The 14,162-nt window shown below is 46.3% G+C and overlaps 1 protein-coding gene across 8 annotated transcripts in view; it reads left to right on the top strand.

Annotated features, from left to right (window-relative positions):
* stard13a (StAR related lipid transfer domain containing 13a) overlaps positions 1-13,153 on the top strand; it is a 37,879-nt gene extending 24,726 nt beyond the window's left edge. For 4 of the 8 annotated variants that reach the window (XM_040182255.2, XM_078106561.1, XM_078106560.1 and 1 more), the window contains 13 exons: positions 3,789-3,860; positions 4,801-4,882; positions 6,206-6,290; positions 6,512-7,821; positions 7,955-8,125; positions 8,637-8,796; positions 9,073-9,271; positions 9,397-9,610; positions 9,977-10,091; positions 10,400-10,651; positions 10,826-11,043; positions 11,216-11,392; positions 11,492-13,153. In XM_040182255.2, coding sequence (XP_040038189.2) covers positions 3,789-3,860; positions 4,801-4,882; positions 6,206-6,290; positions 6,512-7,821; positions 7,955-8,125; positions 8,637-8,796; positions 9,073-9,271; positions 9,397-9,610; positions 9,977-10,091; positions 10,400-10,651; positions 10,826-11,043; positions 11,216-11,392; positions 11,492-11,609 — 3,173 coding nt within the window. In that variant the 3' untranslated portion in view covers positions 11,610-13,153. Of the gene's footprint in view, positions 1-2,261; positions 2,413-3,788; positions 3,861-4,800; positions 4,883-6,205; positions 6,291-6,511; positions 7,822-7,954; positions 8,126-8,636; positions 8,797-9,072; positions 9,272-9,396; positions 9,611-9,976; positions 10,092-10,399; positions 10,652-10,825; positions 11,044-11,215; positions 11,393-11,491 lie in introns of those variants that run through there. The other 4 variants (XM_040182256.2, XM_040182260.2, XM_040182258.2 and 1 more) reach the window with 2 other exon arrangements.
* Positions 13,154-14,162: the final 1,009 nt, after the last annotated feature.

The following is a 14,162-nucleotide window of genomic DNA, read 5'->3' on the forward strand; positions in this document are numbered from 1 at the left end:
TGCTTTTAGGCCCTCCTTCCCTCCTCTTTCCCATCACTCCTCTTTTGCCTTCTACAGTACTTTTTTTTCCCTTTGTGACCTTAGAATATGAAGGACTAAGTGCTTTGGCTTATGTGGGAATATGGCTTCTTTCCAGGCCGTGTGTGTGTGTGTGTGTGTGTGTGTGTGTGTGTGTGTGTGTGTGTGTGTGTGTGTGTGTGTGTGTGTGTGTGTGTGTGTGTGTGTGTGTGTGTGTGTGTGTGTGTGTGTGTGTGTGTGTGTGTGTGTGGAACTGTGGAAGGATTGCTCAACTCATACAGTTTTTGCACACCATAAGCGGTTGATCTTCTCTAGTTATGAAAATCATTTTGAATGAAAGGACCCATTTAAACAAACAGCGTTTGAATATAACTTTGTAATTTGAATCAAACTTAGTTCATAGTTGTAATCTATGTTGCCCCATGGTCTGTATAACAGAAATCCCTGCTGACCTCCTTCTGACATGTCCAATCCAGTTGAGTTGTCCACTTCCTGTTGCTGTTTTTAGAACCCATGCCGCTCTGCACGCCTGGGAAATTCAGAGCGGGAAATGATGTCACGCGGGGCTCTTCGTGGTCCTTGAGACACCAGCACAAGGCAGACATAACACGGAGAAAAGACTGTCAGAAAGTCGAAGCCGCTGGAGTTGGATGAAAGGGAGGAAATGAAAGGTAGAGGAGAGAAAGGCCGTGAGGACACAGGGGTGCTTATGCAACATAGCTGGCATCCTTGTTATGTAAAGAACCACCTTCGTCCCCTTTTGTCCCACACGTTGACGCCCACATTCACAACCCCATCGCACACTCATGCACGTAGCCTCTGTCTACCTCCCCTGCTGTTTGTCCTGGAGCCTTTCTGCCGGTTGTCATATATTTTCCACAGCAGGAACACAGACACATAGAATAGACTGAAGGAAAAGCCCGGTCTGCAGCTTGGATTAGCTCTGTCCGACTGTGCATTTAGTGTTTTGTGGCCCACTAATAACACATTTGTGTACCAATTAATCTCTTGATTAAATTCTGCACAGATGAATTGTTCCCATGCTGACGGGAGCTTTGCCACTTGGCACCATTTGTGCACAAACACAAAGACATTTTGCCAATTACACTGTAATGACACACGCCATGCTTTTTCTAAAAAACAAAAGGTTTTGGGGAACATACAATACTAGAAAGGTCAGTGTAATAGAGGTACCCTTCATTTTTGATTGTTTTCATTATTATGGCAGATAAAATTTGTGTGCATCTACAACGGTATTTACTTGATTGTGTTGTTTTTGTGCCAAATATTCTGCAAAAAAACACAGAAGAGAACGGTTCGGACAGTGCTCACCGATGTGAGTAATAATAAAAGAGGAGTGTGGTACAGGCGAATACTCATTAAATAGGGATGCATTGGAAGTACTTTGAAGCAAGATTATTGTTGGTCGATTGTTGGTCTTTGTGTGGGAGTTGTTGACTCCTTTGACATGTCTCTTCATTCACATGTCAGGAAACAGGAGGCTGGTGTGGTACGTCCTCCTCGTGGTTTTCCCACAGCGTCCGTCCATCCCAGCTGTCTGCCTGTCTGTCTCATCCCTTTTGTATCCCCTGACTCACTGGGGGTAACATCTGGACTGTGCTAAAACCTCCTTTTCCCACATACCGTGTTGCTCTGCGGTTTTGTAGAGTAAAGCAAAAGACAGAGGCCAAGGTCAGAGTCTCCTTGCCGGCCTGCCAGCAGGTTTTAGCTGACGTGAAGTTAGCGTCCACCAGTCTGTCATCATGGTGGGGGGGCTGGCTGAGGCAAACGGCAGCTAGGATTAACCTTTTTCTCAATGGATGTGATGGGCAGCAGCAGCAGCTCTGGTGATGACAAAGAAGACGTGAAATTGGTGTCGTCGGCCAGCTTCTCGTAGGAGCAGAGCGGAAGAACGAATGATGGGATTGACGGGGACGTTTTTTTTTAAGAGAGAACCTGAGGGGGGGAGGAGGACCAAGTTATTAGCAAGAGAGAAGCAATAAGGAGGAAGAGTAAGAAGAAGTTTACGCAAGGATAAACAAGACGGAAAAGGCAAGTAACACTAAATTAGCGAGGGGAAGATAGAGTCTGGTGCTGCACCGGGCAGAAAGAGATATAAAAATAGAAAGATTTTGCATGTGGATCATAACAAAGCAGAAAATGCGAGCGAGGAGAAAATTAGAGGGAAGAGAAACGCTGCATGGGGCAGGCTGGAGGAGGGAGGCAGAGTGGTAAACACAAGGGTTGGAAAGTCAAGAGAGGAGCAAAGTACGGAACGGTTGCCAGTCGATGGAGAGCTGGAAAGCAGCGTCGACGTGCCGTGAGATGGAGAGGAAAGTGAGCAAAGGAGAAATGAATAGGAGCATGTCATCACCTGCACTATGAGGTCTTCAAGTAAGTGTTCTCCCCCCCTATAGGCTCTCACTCTCTCTCTCTCTGCTGTTTTCGGTCTATTTTTCAGAGTGGTGCAAGAACTATTTTTCGGTCGCTTCATGTGTAATTTAAAGAGGGAGAGGAGTTATGCTGAAAACGCTGCGAGAGGGATGTAATTGCTGGATTGCGGTGAAGGGATCATGACCGCTCTCATTTCTGATGGTGAAGACAGAGGTTTTTTTTTTTATGGCCCTGCTGACTTTTGTCCCCCTGTGTTTTTGTCGTGCTTCTCCAATTCACTGCCAGCATATATAAATGAGTGAATAAGACGAGTGCACAAGATCAGGACAGCAACTACAGAAGGATGCTGAGACAATGTCTCAAGTTGGTGGTTTCCGACGTGAGTGATGTTATTCTAATGTTAGAACTGCGTGGAAGTTAGTATTATTTACTATTTAAAACTACAAAGAATTTGAAATGGCTTTTTAATCCATACCTAATTTTTTATAATTTGCACAATTTGTGTAATCCTCTTTGAGTTCCCAGAAGATGTCCACCTACAAACCTTAAGCCTTCCACTCACACTTAATCACACTGAAACAGTTTCCAAACACATGCGTGCGTGTGTGTGTGTGTGTGTGTATTGTGTAGGTTTGACTGCGTTTTTGGATCTGTATTTTTCTGTGTATGCGCTCTTTATTGCTGTGTTTTTGTAAAACAAATACTCATGTAATTGCTGTCACATAGATCTTTCAAATGTCTTTGTCAGCATAAAGGCTCTGCAAAATGTAATCAGTGTCTGCTCCTAAAGAAAACATACACACACATGCACATACACTTACATGAACGGAGTCAAGCAGTGTGCGCAACTCATATGCCTGCGGAAAAAAGTAGTAAAACCAGTGCCTGTAAAAGCTCTTGTGGTGCTGGCGGCGGCATCTAATGGGGAGGGGTGCCATGTGTAGGGCCTGTTAAACTTACGCACCAACGGCTGAAATCTGACGGCCGGTTGAGTCGTGTAAAGTGCTTCCTTTGTCCCTCACTGGCTCTCCCCCAACTCTTCTAATTTCATCATTCCAGCAAATTCCCAGAGGAAAATGTATTTCCCTGAGATCTTCCTGTTTTGTGAGCTGGAAATGGAGGGATAAGGGAGGACAGACAGATGCGATGTTAAGCTCATAATTTATCTATCTGTAGAAAGCAAATAATTAAAACACCACACCAAGCCTATAAAAGACATCAGAGCGCTGGAATTCAGGGGAAAATTCTGTAACGTCGGGACTTTCCTCCACAAAAATGATATTTTGTGTTTTCAGCGTTCATATTTCAGAGCAGATTACATTTCCTTGAATAAACATCAACATGTTAATGTGTGTACACATTTTTTTTCTTCACAGAGATTGAGGCAAAGGAGGCTTGTGATTGGCTTCGAGCGGCAGGATTTCCACAGTATGCACAGCTCTATGAAGGTAACACACACACACACACACACACACACACACACACACACACGTACACAGTAGCCAAAGTATAGCATTAAGACTTTCCTCCAAAAATCTCTCCTTTTTTTGGATTTCTCTTTCTGTTTCTTTCAATTTTTCTGCCCTCCGTCTATCATCGCATCTTCCTCTTCGAGGACACTGCATCTATTTCCAGGCTATAGTTCCTGTCCAGAGGGAGGGGTCATGGGAAAGGCCCTATTATCACTGCTGGGACTCTCACAGCCTCTCTTCCTCTCTCTTCCTCATTCCACCTTTTCTCTGTCCTGTGTTTCTTTACTATCTCTTCCCGTCTTGCTTTTCATCTAGCGTTCCGTCCTCCTTTCTTCCTTCCTTCCCTCCGGCCCATTATCAACCTCTCAGTGAAGTCCACGGGCGCTCATGCATGTGATGATCATCAGGTCTCATACAATTTAGGCGCAAACAGGAAATGGCCCCCGGTAATCTCAGAAGTAGTAACAACTACAAACACACGCACACACACACACACACACACAAACACACACACACACACACACACACACACACTGTGTAGAGATTACTGCTGTGACTCCCCAGTACAGCCGCCTTATGGACGGAGGCCCCTTGGACTCCTTGGCTGCTCCCGGGTGGACGTGATGCCTTCAGATGGCCACCACACGGAGAATAAAAGGCTCGAGTCATTTGGGCCGCGGCGTTGTGTGGAATCCTGGTTATTTGGGGGATTAAAAAGGCATGTGTGTATCTTCTGTACACTTCATACGCACATGACAGGTGTCCCCAGCGGCGGCAGCAGCAGTTGTGCAATGCCTCACAGACTTCCACAACGCTTAACCGGCAGAGAGAACTGCTGTTTCCTGTCAATCATTAACTGACTAAACTCAATGCCCGTTTTTTTTCCTCCTCCTCTCGGATTCTCTGTCTCATACAGATTCCCAGTTTCCAGTTGACATTTCCTCTGTGAAAAGGGACCATGACTTTTTGGACCGGGATCTGGTTGAGCCTCTATGCCGGTAAGGACACGTGTAGTGATGCACATGTTTAGTCTCACTCACTCCCTGGTGTGACCTATTTAACAGTAGTAAAATCCCAGATTCTGTACTCGTCCTTACCGCTAATCATTAGATGTCTGACCCCCGACCCCTAATGAACTCCCCATCCCCGTTTTGCCCTCAGACAGCCCAGGCTTTGATCTTGGTCACCGCTCTGATCTCCCATTCAAAGAGCGGAGACCCCTTAGGGGGATGGGGAAGGCAAAATAGGGGGGCTAAGGGGTAAAGGGAATGGGGAAAGAGTGAGGGGATGCCAGTATATTGTACCATATGGCTTTGAGTGTGGGTTTTAAGTCCCTTTGCACACCTCTTTAATCTTTTGGTCTCCCATTTCCCATTCCTCTCTTCTAAGGTCTTTCCAGCCTCGGGGCAGAGTACCCTTTAACTTTTTCTTTCTTCCCTATTCACCTCTGCCTCTCGTATGTCTGAGGTAGAGGAGTGTGTAGCAATTATAGTATTAGTGATTCCTAAAAGCTTTATCGAGAGAGAATACATCACACCCCCACTCCCCCCTGTGTCATTCCCCCTGTCTCGTTACGTTGTTTTATTTCATATTCAATTGGATTACACTGCTATATGCAATACTACATCATTTATGGGGCATATCATTCTATGAATCAACCAGGACGAATCCTTTGTTCTATCCTGCAGCAGAAGCACAGGGGGCGGATACTTCAGGGGCTCCCGTGCGTATTTAACAAACTTGATTTGCTTTCAGCAAGCAAAACAGTTGTTACCACAGCTTTCTGTTTCCTGTTGGTACGTCATCCTAGTTCCTACGGCGAAGGCGACTTACAATCCCTCGTCTCACAGTTCGAATGAGGAGAGAAAATTAACAAAAGAGCATTTTTTGAGAGGTTGTTTTATATGTCCCCCCCACCCCAAAAGGTTTTTAATGACGCCATCTTGAAAAGGCACCAACAGAGTAACTGCCCTCCTAACACGTCGCTGTTCACATTCCCTATAGTTGCAGAAGGAGGGAAATGCAATGCAATGAGATTTTGCCAAGGAGGTTGCACGCAGTGGAAGGGGGTGGGGACGTGTGACAGATGAAGGGACGCGGTAGGGAAGTGGAAGGGAGGAGTGTTTTGGGGGAAATGCACTCATTGAGGGTGAGGATCAGTAGCAGCTGAGTGGGAGGAGGGAGGAGTAAAGACAATTTTGGGAGCTGGGGAGAGACTAATGAGACGGATGAGAAGAATAAAATCATAAAGGACACAGTGAAACGTGTTCATAAACGGCAACAGACGAAACATACGTACCTACTGTGTGTTTATGTTGCAGACGTCTAAGTACTCTGAACAAGTGTGCGTCCATGAAACTGGATGTCAGCCACCCCAAGAAGAAAGTAAGACAACCTCTTTTAACTGTAAGCCATGAACTCAACCAACTGTTTTGTTGTTGCTTTGCTGTTAGACATTTTTCATGGATTTTTGTTTTTAATTGCCTGCCATGGGATCTCTCTGCATCTGAAAGTGTGATGCCATGATTATCAAAGTGCATTAATCATTCCATGTTCAGTCATTCATTCCAGTCATTTCTGTAGGAACTCTTATTTAAGGCTCTAATAACCCCTTTATATTTCCACAGGGCGATGACTCTGATGAAGATGACCCACTGGCTATCAGTAAAAGGTGGACATTCGAGAGGAGCAGCCGACGTTGGTCGCGCCTGCAAGACTTCATGTTGGACAACGACCCTGAAAGCAGTCCAACGGGTGCAGGGGAGGGTCTGATGCACAGCACAGTGAGCATCGAGAGCGTGCTGACGGACCTGAGCGAGACGGAGAACACCGACATCTCCTCGTTGCACAGCGAGGACTCCGCCTCTGCCATGCCTGACTCTATATCTATGGCGTCTCTCTCGGCCTCCTACCATCCCCCCAGGGACCTTTCCCACTACAACTCCCTGCCCATCAAGGGCAGCCGCCATGGGCCAGGTGGGCGGAGTAAAGCCAAGGAGTTTTTGCGTCGCATGGAGATGATGCGCACTTGGGGGCCGTCGACGAAGCGGAAAGGCTCGAACCGCAGGGCGCCGCTGGTCATCAGTGGGCCGGTGCTGCAGGGGGAGGAGCCTCTTGCACTGCAGGTGCTCCAGTGTACTCCCATCAGCCAACTGGAACACAACCACCAGACGGATGGCGACACCTCCCCTGTCTCGCTTAACGACGTCTGTAAAGACCAGCCCGCGCAGGGTGTTGGCCCCTGCAGCGAGACGGCGCCGCACAAAGTGAACGATCCTGTGCGTGCAAAACCCCACGCAGCCGGCAAGAGAAGCAGCATGTATCTGGAGGACATTCAGCTGCTTTCACAAAGCAAGAGGACTGAAGGACAAAAGCAGTTTGGCAGAAACCAGTTCCACTCATATGAAAACCTCCTCGTTCACATCCCCAAAGACCATAAACCGGGCACCTTTCCAAAAGCTTTGTCCATAGAGAGTCTGGCACCTTCCCCGGGTCACGGCAACAACGGCATTCTGACACGGGCCCAGAACTCTTCACCCGACAATGGCCCGGGTGAGCCCTGGTCTGGCGGTCCTCTGTCCAAGCCTCCCTGTCCCGGAGCTCCACGTGGCAGCAGGGTGAGCGTTTATGACAACGTCCCGGGCTCCCACCTTTACGCCAGCACGGGAGACCTGCTGGACTTGGAGAAAGAGGACAATCTGTTCCCTCATCTAGATGACATCATCCAACATGTCAGCGGTTTGCAACAAATAGTGGACCACTGGAGCCGCAGTGTGCTGCCCGAGGATGAGACAGGGGAGGGGGAGGAGGAAGGCGAGGGCAGGACCACCCCCAGTGAAGGCGAGAGAGACGGGATGTCCTTGATCGACACCGATTCGATGGGAACCGGCCGGGAGAGGCGGGACTCTGGAGTCGGGGCCTCGCTGACAAGACCCCGGTGAGTGAAGAGGGAATGCTCCCAAAATGCCATTGGTAATGTCTCAATACGTGGGAACGTTGTGACGCCTTTGTTTTCTCAAAACTAAGTACACTGGCTGAATCACTGTGGGTTTCTCTCTCCCCCATCCCAGCCTGCGATGGCCCAGTTTCAGAACCTCTGATCATCTCAACCAGCCGTCATCTTCACTGCAGATCAGAAGCCAATCAGCAGGACAACTCAGCCTGCTGCAGAAGTTCTCTTTGCTCCGGCTCACTGCCATCATGGAGAAATACTCAATGTCTAATAAACATGGCTGGACATGGTGGGTGTACACTGAGCAGCATACATTTTATTTTGTAAAGCCCAAAATCACAAATTTGCCCCACAAAGGGCCTTAATCATCGACACGGGAAAAACTCCCTTATAATGAAAAAAAACCAGGGGGGATGCAATGCGGCTAATAGCTTAAATTACATGCGCTTATTAGTATTTCAGGGAATCTCTCAGGTGTAGTTTACGCGTGTTAGTGCTTCCTTAGACTTCCCGACATCGGAGCGAAAAACAGCTGGAGCACCAGAACCGTCACACAAAACTCTTTAACATCTACTTCATCTATCACACTAATACCGGCTCCTACTATGGGTCTGTGCGTGATTCAAGGCGCCAGTGTAGGTCAGAAACTGGACTTAGATTCTCAGCCACACAAGCATCATTGTAAACAAATACTTTATTATACCCGGGAGGGAAATTCTGTTGACCAGCATGTACATGAAGGAAAAGATCATCTTTCTACCGCACACTTACCCTAATTGTTTTCTGTCTATCGCTCGCAGGTCTGTGCCCAAGTTTATGAAGCGCATGAAGGTGCCAGACTACAAAGAGAAGAGTGTGTTTGGTGTTCCCCTCATCATCCACGTCCAGCGCTGTGGTTTTCCACTCCCTCTATGTTTACAGCAGGCCCTCAGCCACCTCAGAACACACTGTCTGGACCAGGTTAGGGAGGAAAACCTCATGCATGAGAGTCTGCACATTACCATGTAGCGGTTAGTGACATGGAGTCCCTTTAACCGAGGACTCTACTTCTGTATTTCCACGCAATGACCGTGCAGTTCTCGTTGTTCTACTTATTTCAGCTGGAAATGGTTGCAATTGTGTGCAACTACGGTTTACAATCCTGGCTTAGGAAATACAACGCATTTAACAAGTGACTTCCAAACCTTGTGGCTTCTTTGTTGACTTTGTCCCACTCTTCTTTCCTTCCCCTCTCAGGTGGGATTGTTCCGAAAATCTGGCGTGAAGTCACGCATTCAGGCTCTGAGGCAGCAGTGTGAGTTGTCCCCTGACTCCGTGAGCTACGAGGACCAGTCAGCTTACGACGTGGCCGACATGGTCAAACAGTTCTTCAGAGACTTGCCGGAGCCTCTGCTAACGAGCAAGCTGGGGGAAACCTTCCTGCACATTTACCAGTGTAAGTTGCCTCAGGGCTACGAATACCTCGCATCTTGCTGTTAATGGTTTAAATGCAGGCCTTCATGGAAACTCTGTGATTTATTTTATATTTATCTTTATAATGTATCATCTTTTTTTCTTCAGACGTCCCAAAGGAGCAGAGGTTGCAGGCCGTCAGAGCGGCGATCTTGCTGATGCCAGATGAAAACAGGGAGGTTCTGCAGGCGTTGCTCTACTTCCTGCGTGATGTGACCTCCTTGGTGGAGGAGAACCAGATGACGCCGATGAACCTGGCCGTTTGTCTGGGACCTTCGCTCTTCCACCTCAGCATACTGAAGAACGAGAGCCTCTCTCCAAGGTGCAGTCGAGAACTGGTGATGCCTCCGTAGAAAACAAAAAATAGCTCTGGCCGTGCAAAACAAGACATGGTGTCTGAGAGAAGAACATGTCCTTATTATATGATGTTACATTCAGTTTTGGTCCAATTTTATGCCACATTATTTTGATTCCTCTCTTTCTTTTATATATTCAGAACCATGAAAATAATGGAGAAAATAGCTCCTACCGCCTCTACCATAACTATCATGGTGACTTAAGCTGACATTGTCAGCTCTAATCCACTCCTTGTGATAGAAATTGCTTTTGCTTTTTGTGCAGTTTTCTCTCCCTCTGAGCGCTCAAGTGCTTGAAGGACTTATATTCTGTATAATTTCTCTTCGTCAAGGTCAATCCAGAGGAAGTACACAACGGGCCGTCCCGATCAGAAGGATTTGAGCGAGAACCTGGCAGCCACCCAGGGTCTGGCTCACATGATCACCGAGTGCCAGTGTCTCTTCCAGGTCAGGATTTCAAATAATATATAATCGTGCTGACTAAAAATAGATTCACTTCAGGCTCCAAGTGTGATGTTTCCCCTTACTGAGTTGTTATTTTCCAAGGCCTCAGCATTGTTGTGTTTAATGAGCTCACTTCTCAAACCGCGCACCATCGTCACCTTGAGGCTGACTGTGTGTGCTGTATAAATAATTGATTGAATTGAACAGGGTCAAATTGCACCTTCTTCTTTTGTCAAAGTCCATTTTTCGTCATGGTAGTACTTGCGCTAACGGAGTGTAACGCCATGTAATGTGATGCACGTCCCCCTCAGATACCTGAGGAGATGGTGACCCAGTCTCGCAACTCCTATATGGAGGCCGAGCTGACGGTGCCCCCGCTGGACGAGCTGTGCAAGGCTCACGATGAGGAAGTGGACGGGGACGAGGAAGAGGAGGATGAGGACGGATCCTACCATGCACACCTAGAAAGGCTGGTCCAGAACCTGCTTGAAGAGGCCAAAGACAAGAGCAAAGGCTGGGTGTCTCGCTCGCCCACGGACCACACGGAACTGGCATTCAAAAAGGTATGTGCTCATTGCGTCGCTAGGGTACTATGGGATTTCGAGAGGAGAGGAAGATGGAAAAAAAAGATGTCAAAACAGGCGTCTGCAGAAATGCATTGGGAATTGTAATACTACTTGTTTAGCTGTCTCTGTGTACGTCGTCACAATGAATCTAACACGCGTGACGTGTGTAAGGTGGGAGATGGGAACCCTCTGAGGCGGTGGCGAGTGTGTGTTGAGGTGTCGGCGACTCCACACGAGGTGCTGCAGCGGCTGCTGAGAGAGCGCCCCCTTTGGCGTACTGATCTACAGCAGGAGAAGGTTCTGGAGACGCCAGATAAGCAGACCGACGTGTACCAGTGCTCCTACTACAACATGGCACCTCAGCCCAGCAGTGACTATGTCGTACTAAGGTCAGGATCTATGAAATCTAATATTTGCAAATATTTGCCTTTCAAACTTTTGCTTGCATTATATTTAATTGAACATTTCAAGTTGTTAAAAAAAATAAATTAGATGACATGATGATGATTAGTTGACTGACCTCACTGATTTTCCCACCTCTTTGTCTTTTCACCCCCTCAGATCGTGGCGTACAGACCTGTGCAAAGGCTCCTGTGCGCTGGTGTGTGTGTCCGTGGAGCACGATGACGGCCCACGCATGGGGGCAGTGAGGGGGGTGGTGCTGGAGTCACAGTACCTCCTGGAGCCCTGTGGGACTGGGGGCACCAGACTCACGCACATCTCCAGAGTGGACCTCAGGTGTGGGGACGGACTTCAAGCGCTCTCATGGTTGAGTTTTTCTTTTTTGAGAAACAACGCAATCACCAATGTGCCTGCTTTGCCTTTTTCTTGTTTCAGGGGAAGATCTCCAGAATGGTACAACAAAGTGTTTGGTTACCTGTGTGTAAATGAAGCTCAGAGGATCCGGTCCTCTTTTCACCCGCCAGATCTGACGAGCACCGAGGCCAAGATCTGAACCCCAGAAATCCACGTCTGTCTTTGGTCACACTGCAAGAGCAGCTGACTCTGAGAACTCAGGAGGGAAATGATCCAGGCGGTGGACATTTCCTACTGCTGAGCAGCACTCAGCTCTACTGTACCACACTGTCCTGAGTTACCATCACAGAAATGCACATTTTGGCACGCATTCCTTTCATTTCGCGTAACAACAAATTGCTAGTTTGGTATCCCATAAATATAAAACAGCTAATTTGAGTATTTTTTTTCTGGATCATTCTTCGAAATCCTCGACTGCTAATCTAACTCCAACAAATTACACGTGGGATGCTAGTGGATTATAAATGACTAATTTGACTGGAACTGTTCGGAACCATTTTTCTTCTAAGATGTTTTTTTTAATAAAAAAACAGAACACAGATCTGTTTTTATCACAGTCAATAAAAAATGACATTAAATAAACAACACAGAAAAATGGCATCAACCAACCAGAACCAAGAGTTGCAATCCAGTGTGAGAACAAGAACATCCGTTGCTGAAATTATTCTTACTAATGAATATTAATAATAAACACATCTTGCATGTTAAAATTAAATATTAGTATTTTGGTTTTTAAGTAACCGTAAACCAATGCTTGAACAAATCACTTGAGTGAAAAAAGCCTGTAATGACCAGGACAAGTTCAGTATGGCTATATGTCAGCGTTACATTACAGTTCAGGAAAAATAATCCCGTGAGGGATCTGGATCACAGAAAGGGGAAACGTTCATCAGGTCCATAAATGTACTGTTTTGGAAACATTGTGTTGGATATCACTGTTGATTTACTTCTGTCACTATTCCCAGTGTTAATCTCATCTAAATGTTATTTTAAAGTTATTATTGTCATTATATACGTGTATACTCTATCACTTTTTTTAGCTGTCATATTATACAATGTCTAAGACATGTGACCATTTCACTGCTTCTGGGAAGCATGTTTGAAATTGTGTGTGTGACTGTGTGTGTGTGGGTGGGGGGGGGAGTGCATGGACGTGCCCGTGTATCTGCACTTTAGATATACGTATAGCCTTTATTGTAAATATATACAGTATATGACGCTTTCTGTGCCAGCGGATCAAAAATTCATAGCTTTTCAGGGTCTTCCTATCATATTGATATGCTGAAATGTGAACTTTCCATACACCATCCTACTCAAGCAATAGCAGACTAAAACCTGCTCTGCCATGGCGCTGCCGTGGCTTATTTTTGTTTTGTTTCGGCTGTAGGCGTTGCTATGGTGTTGCTAAGATACAATATCTCTACAGTGCCACCAATACCCTGCGTGGAGGCTGTTTGCTGGTGTGCCATGTGTGTGTGTGTGTGCGTGTGTTTGTGTGTAATATGTGTACGAGAGAGACAGAAATAGTGAGCGAGTGACTTTGACGTGAGCCGTCAGCTGTGTGGGAAGAGGCTCCAAACCCATCTGCGTAGCTGAGACCAAGGTGGTTATTTCTGACAAAGTGACAGAAAACTGAACCATTGTTACTCAACAACGGAATAAAAAATCCAAGAATTCAACAACACTGTGTTGAAATGTTCTTCAGGCTCTGATTTTAAATTATTTTAACATTACATTGCTTAATAGCATGGAAATACATAATGTCCCTTGTGGTGTGCGCTTGTGTCCACTGGGTGGCGCTGTTCCCCCGCGAGAGTTTGAAGGTCATGAAGGAATCTGGTATGTGTTCAGATAACTTGAGCGTAAGAAGAGTCATGGGGGGGGGGGGGGGGTGTCTTTCTCCCTGTGACTTTCACTGATGCTGATTAGTGAATTCATTTAGGAAACTAAACCCCCACAGCTCAGATTAATACTCAATAACATTCACCTACCCAGCCGTGTCAGAGGGCAATGCAGGTGTTTTAATACAGACTATGTTCTCCTTTTAGGCGGCAGTGTAACAACACAGAAATGGGTGAAACATTCACTTTAACTTCTGCCCCATTCAACGCCATTTAACAACGTCAGTGATTTCATCTCAGGAAAAACGGTACAGCTCCTGAATATCAATGATCCTCTCTGCTCTATGGAGTCATCACGTTCGAAATTTCTGAAAAGGTAATTAAAACTTTTCCCTTTGCATTGAGGATTATATATTTCAGGCAAACATCAATGCAGAGGGTTAATAAGAGTTCCTCCATCAAGGGAGAACCTGCAAAAGCATTGGATGGGGACCTCCTCTGGAGGAAACAGGAAGTGCACGTCCAGCAACTACAAACAAAACATGTAAAAGGAAAAAAAACCTCTGGATGAATAGAGAAGAGCGTAGGTGTTGCAGGAATGTATGAACCATGTCGATGGGATTCTGAATACCGTCGGAAAAATACAGTTGCTGATTACTATTTGACAACTGTTGTTGAGGAGGGCTAATCCTAATCCAGCATTACGTAATGCTCTAATTAACAGACCACAACAGCAAAAGTTGGGGGAAAAAAGTGTTATGTCCGAGAGACCAACATCAGATTCACACTTTCTTATCCAGAAATTGTAATACTGGACTTTTTGAGTTTTATTTAATGTTGCTTTTTCTTTA

Source organism: Gasterosteus aculeatus, chromosome 7 (assembly GCF_964276395.1).
Source record: "Gasterosteus aculeatus chromosome 7, fGasAcu3.hap1.1, whole genome shotgun sequence".
NCBI lineage: Eukaryota > Metazoa > Chordata > Actinopteri > Perciformes > Gasterosteidae > Gasterosteus > Gasterosteus aculeatus.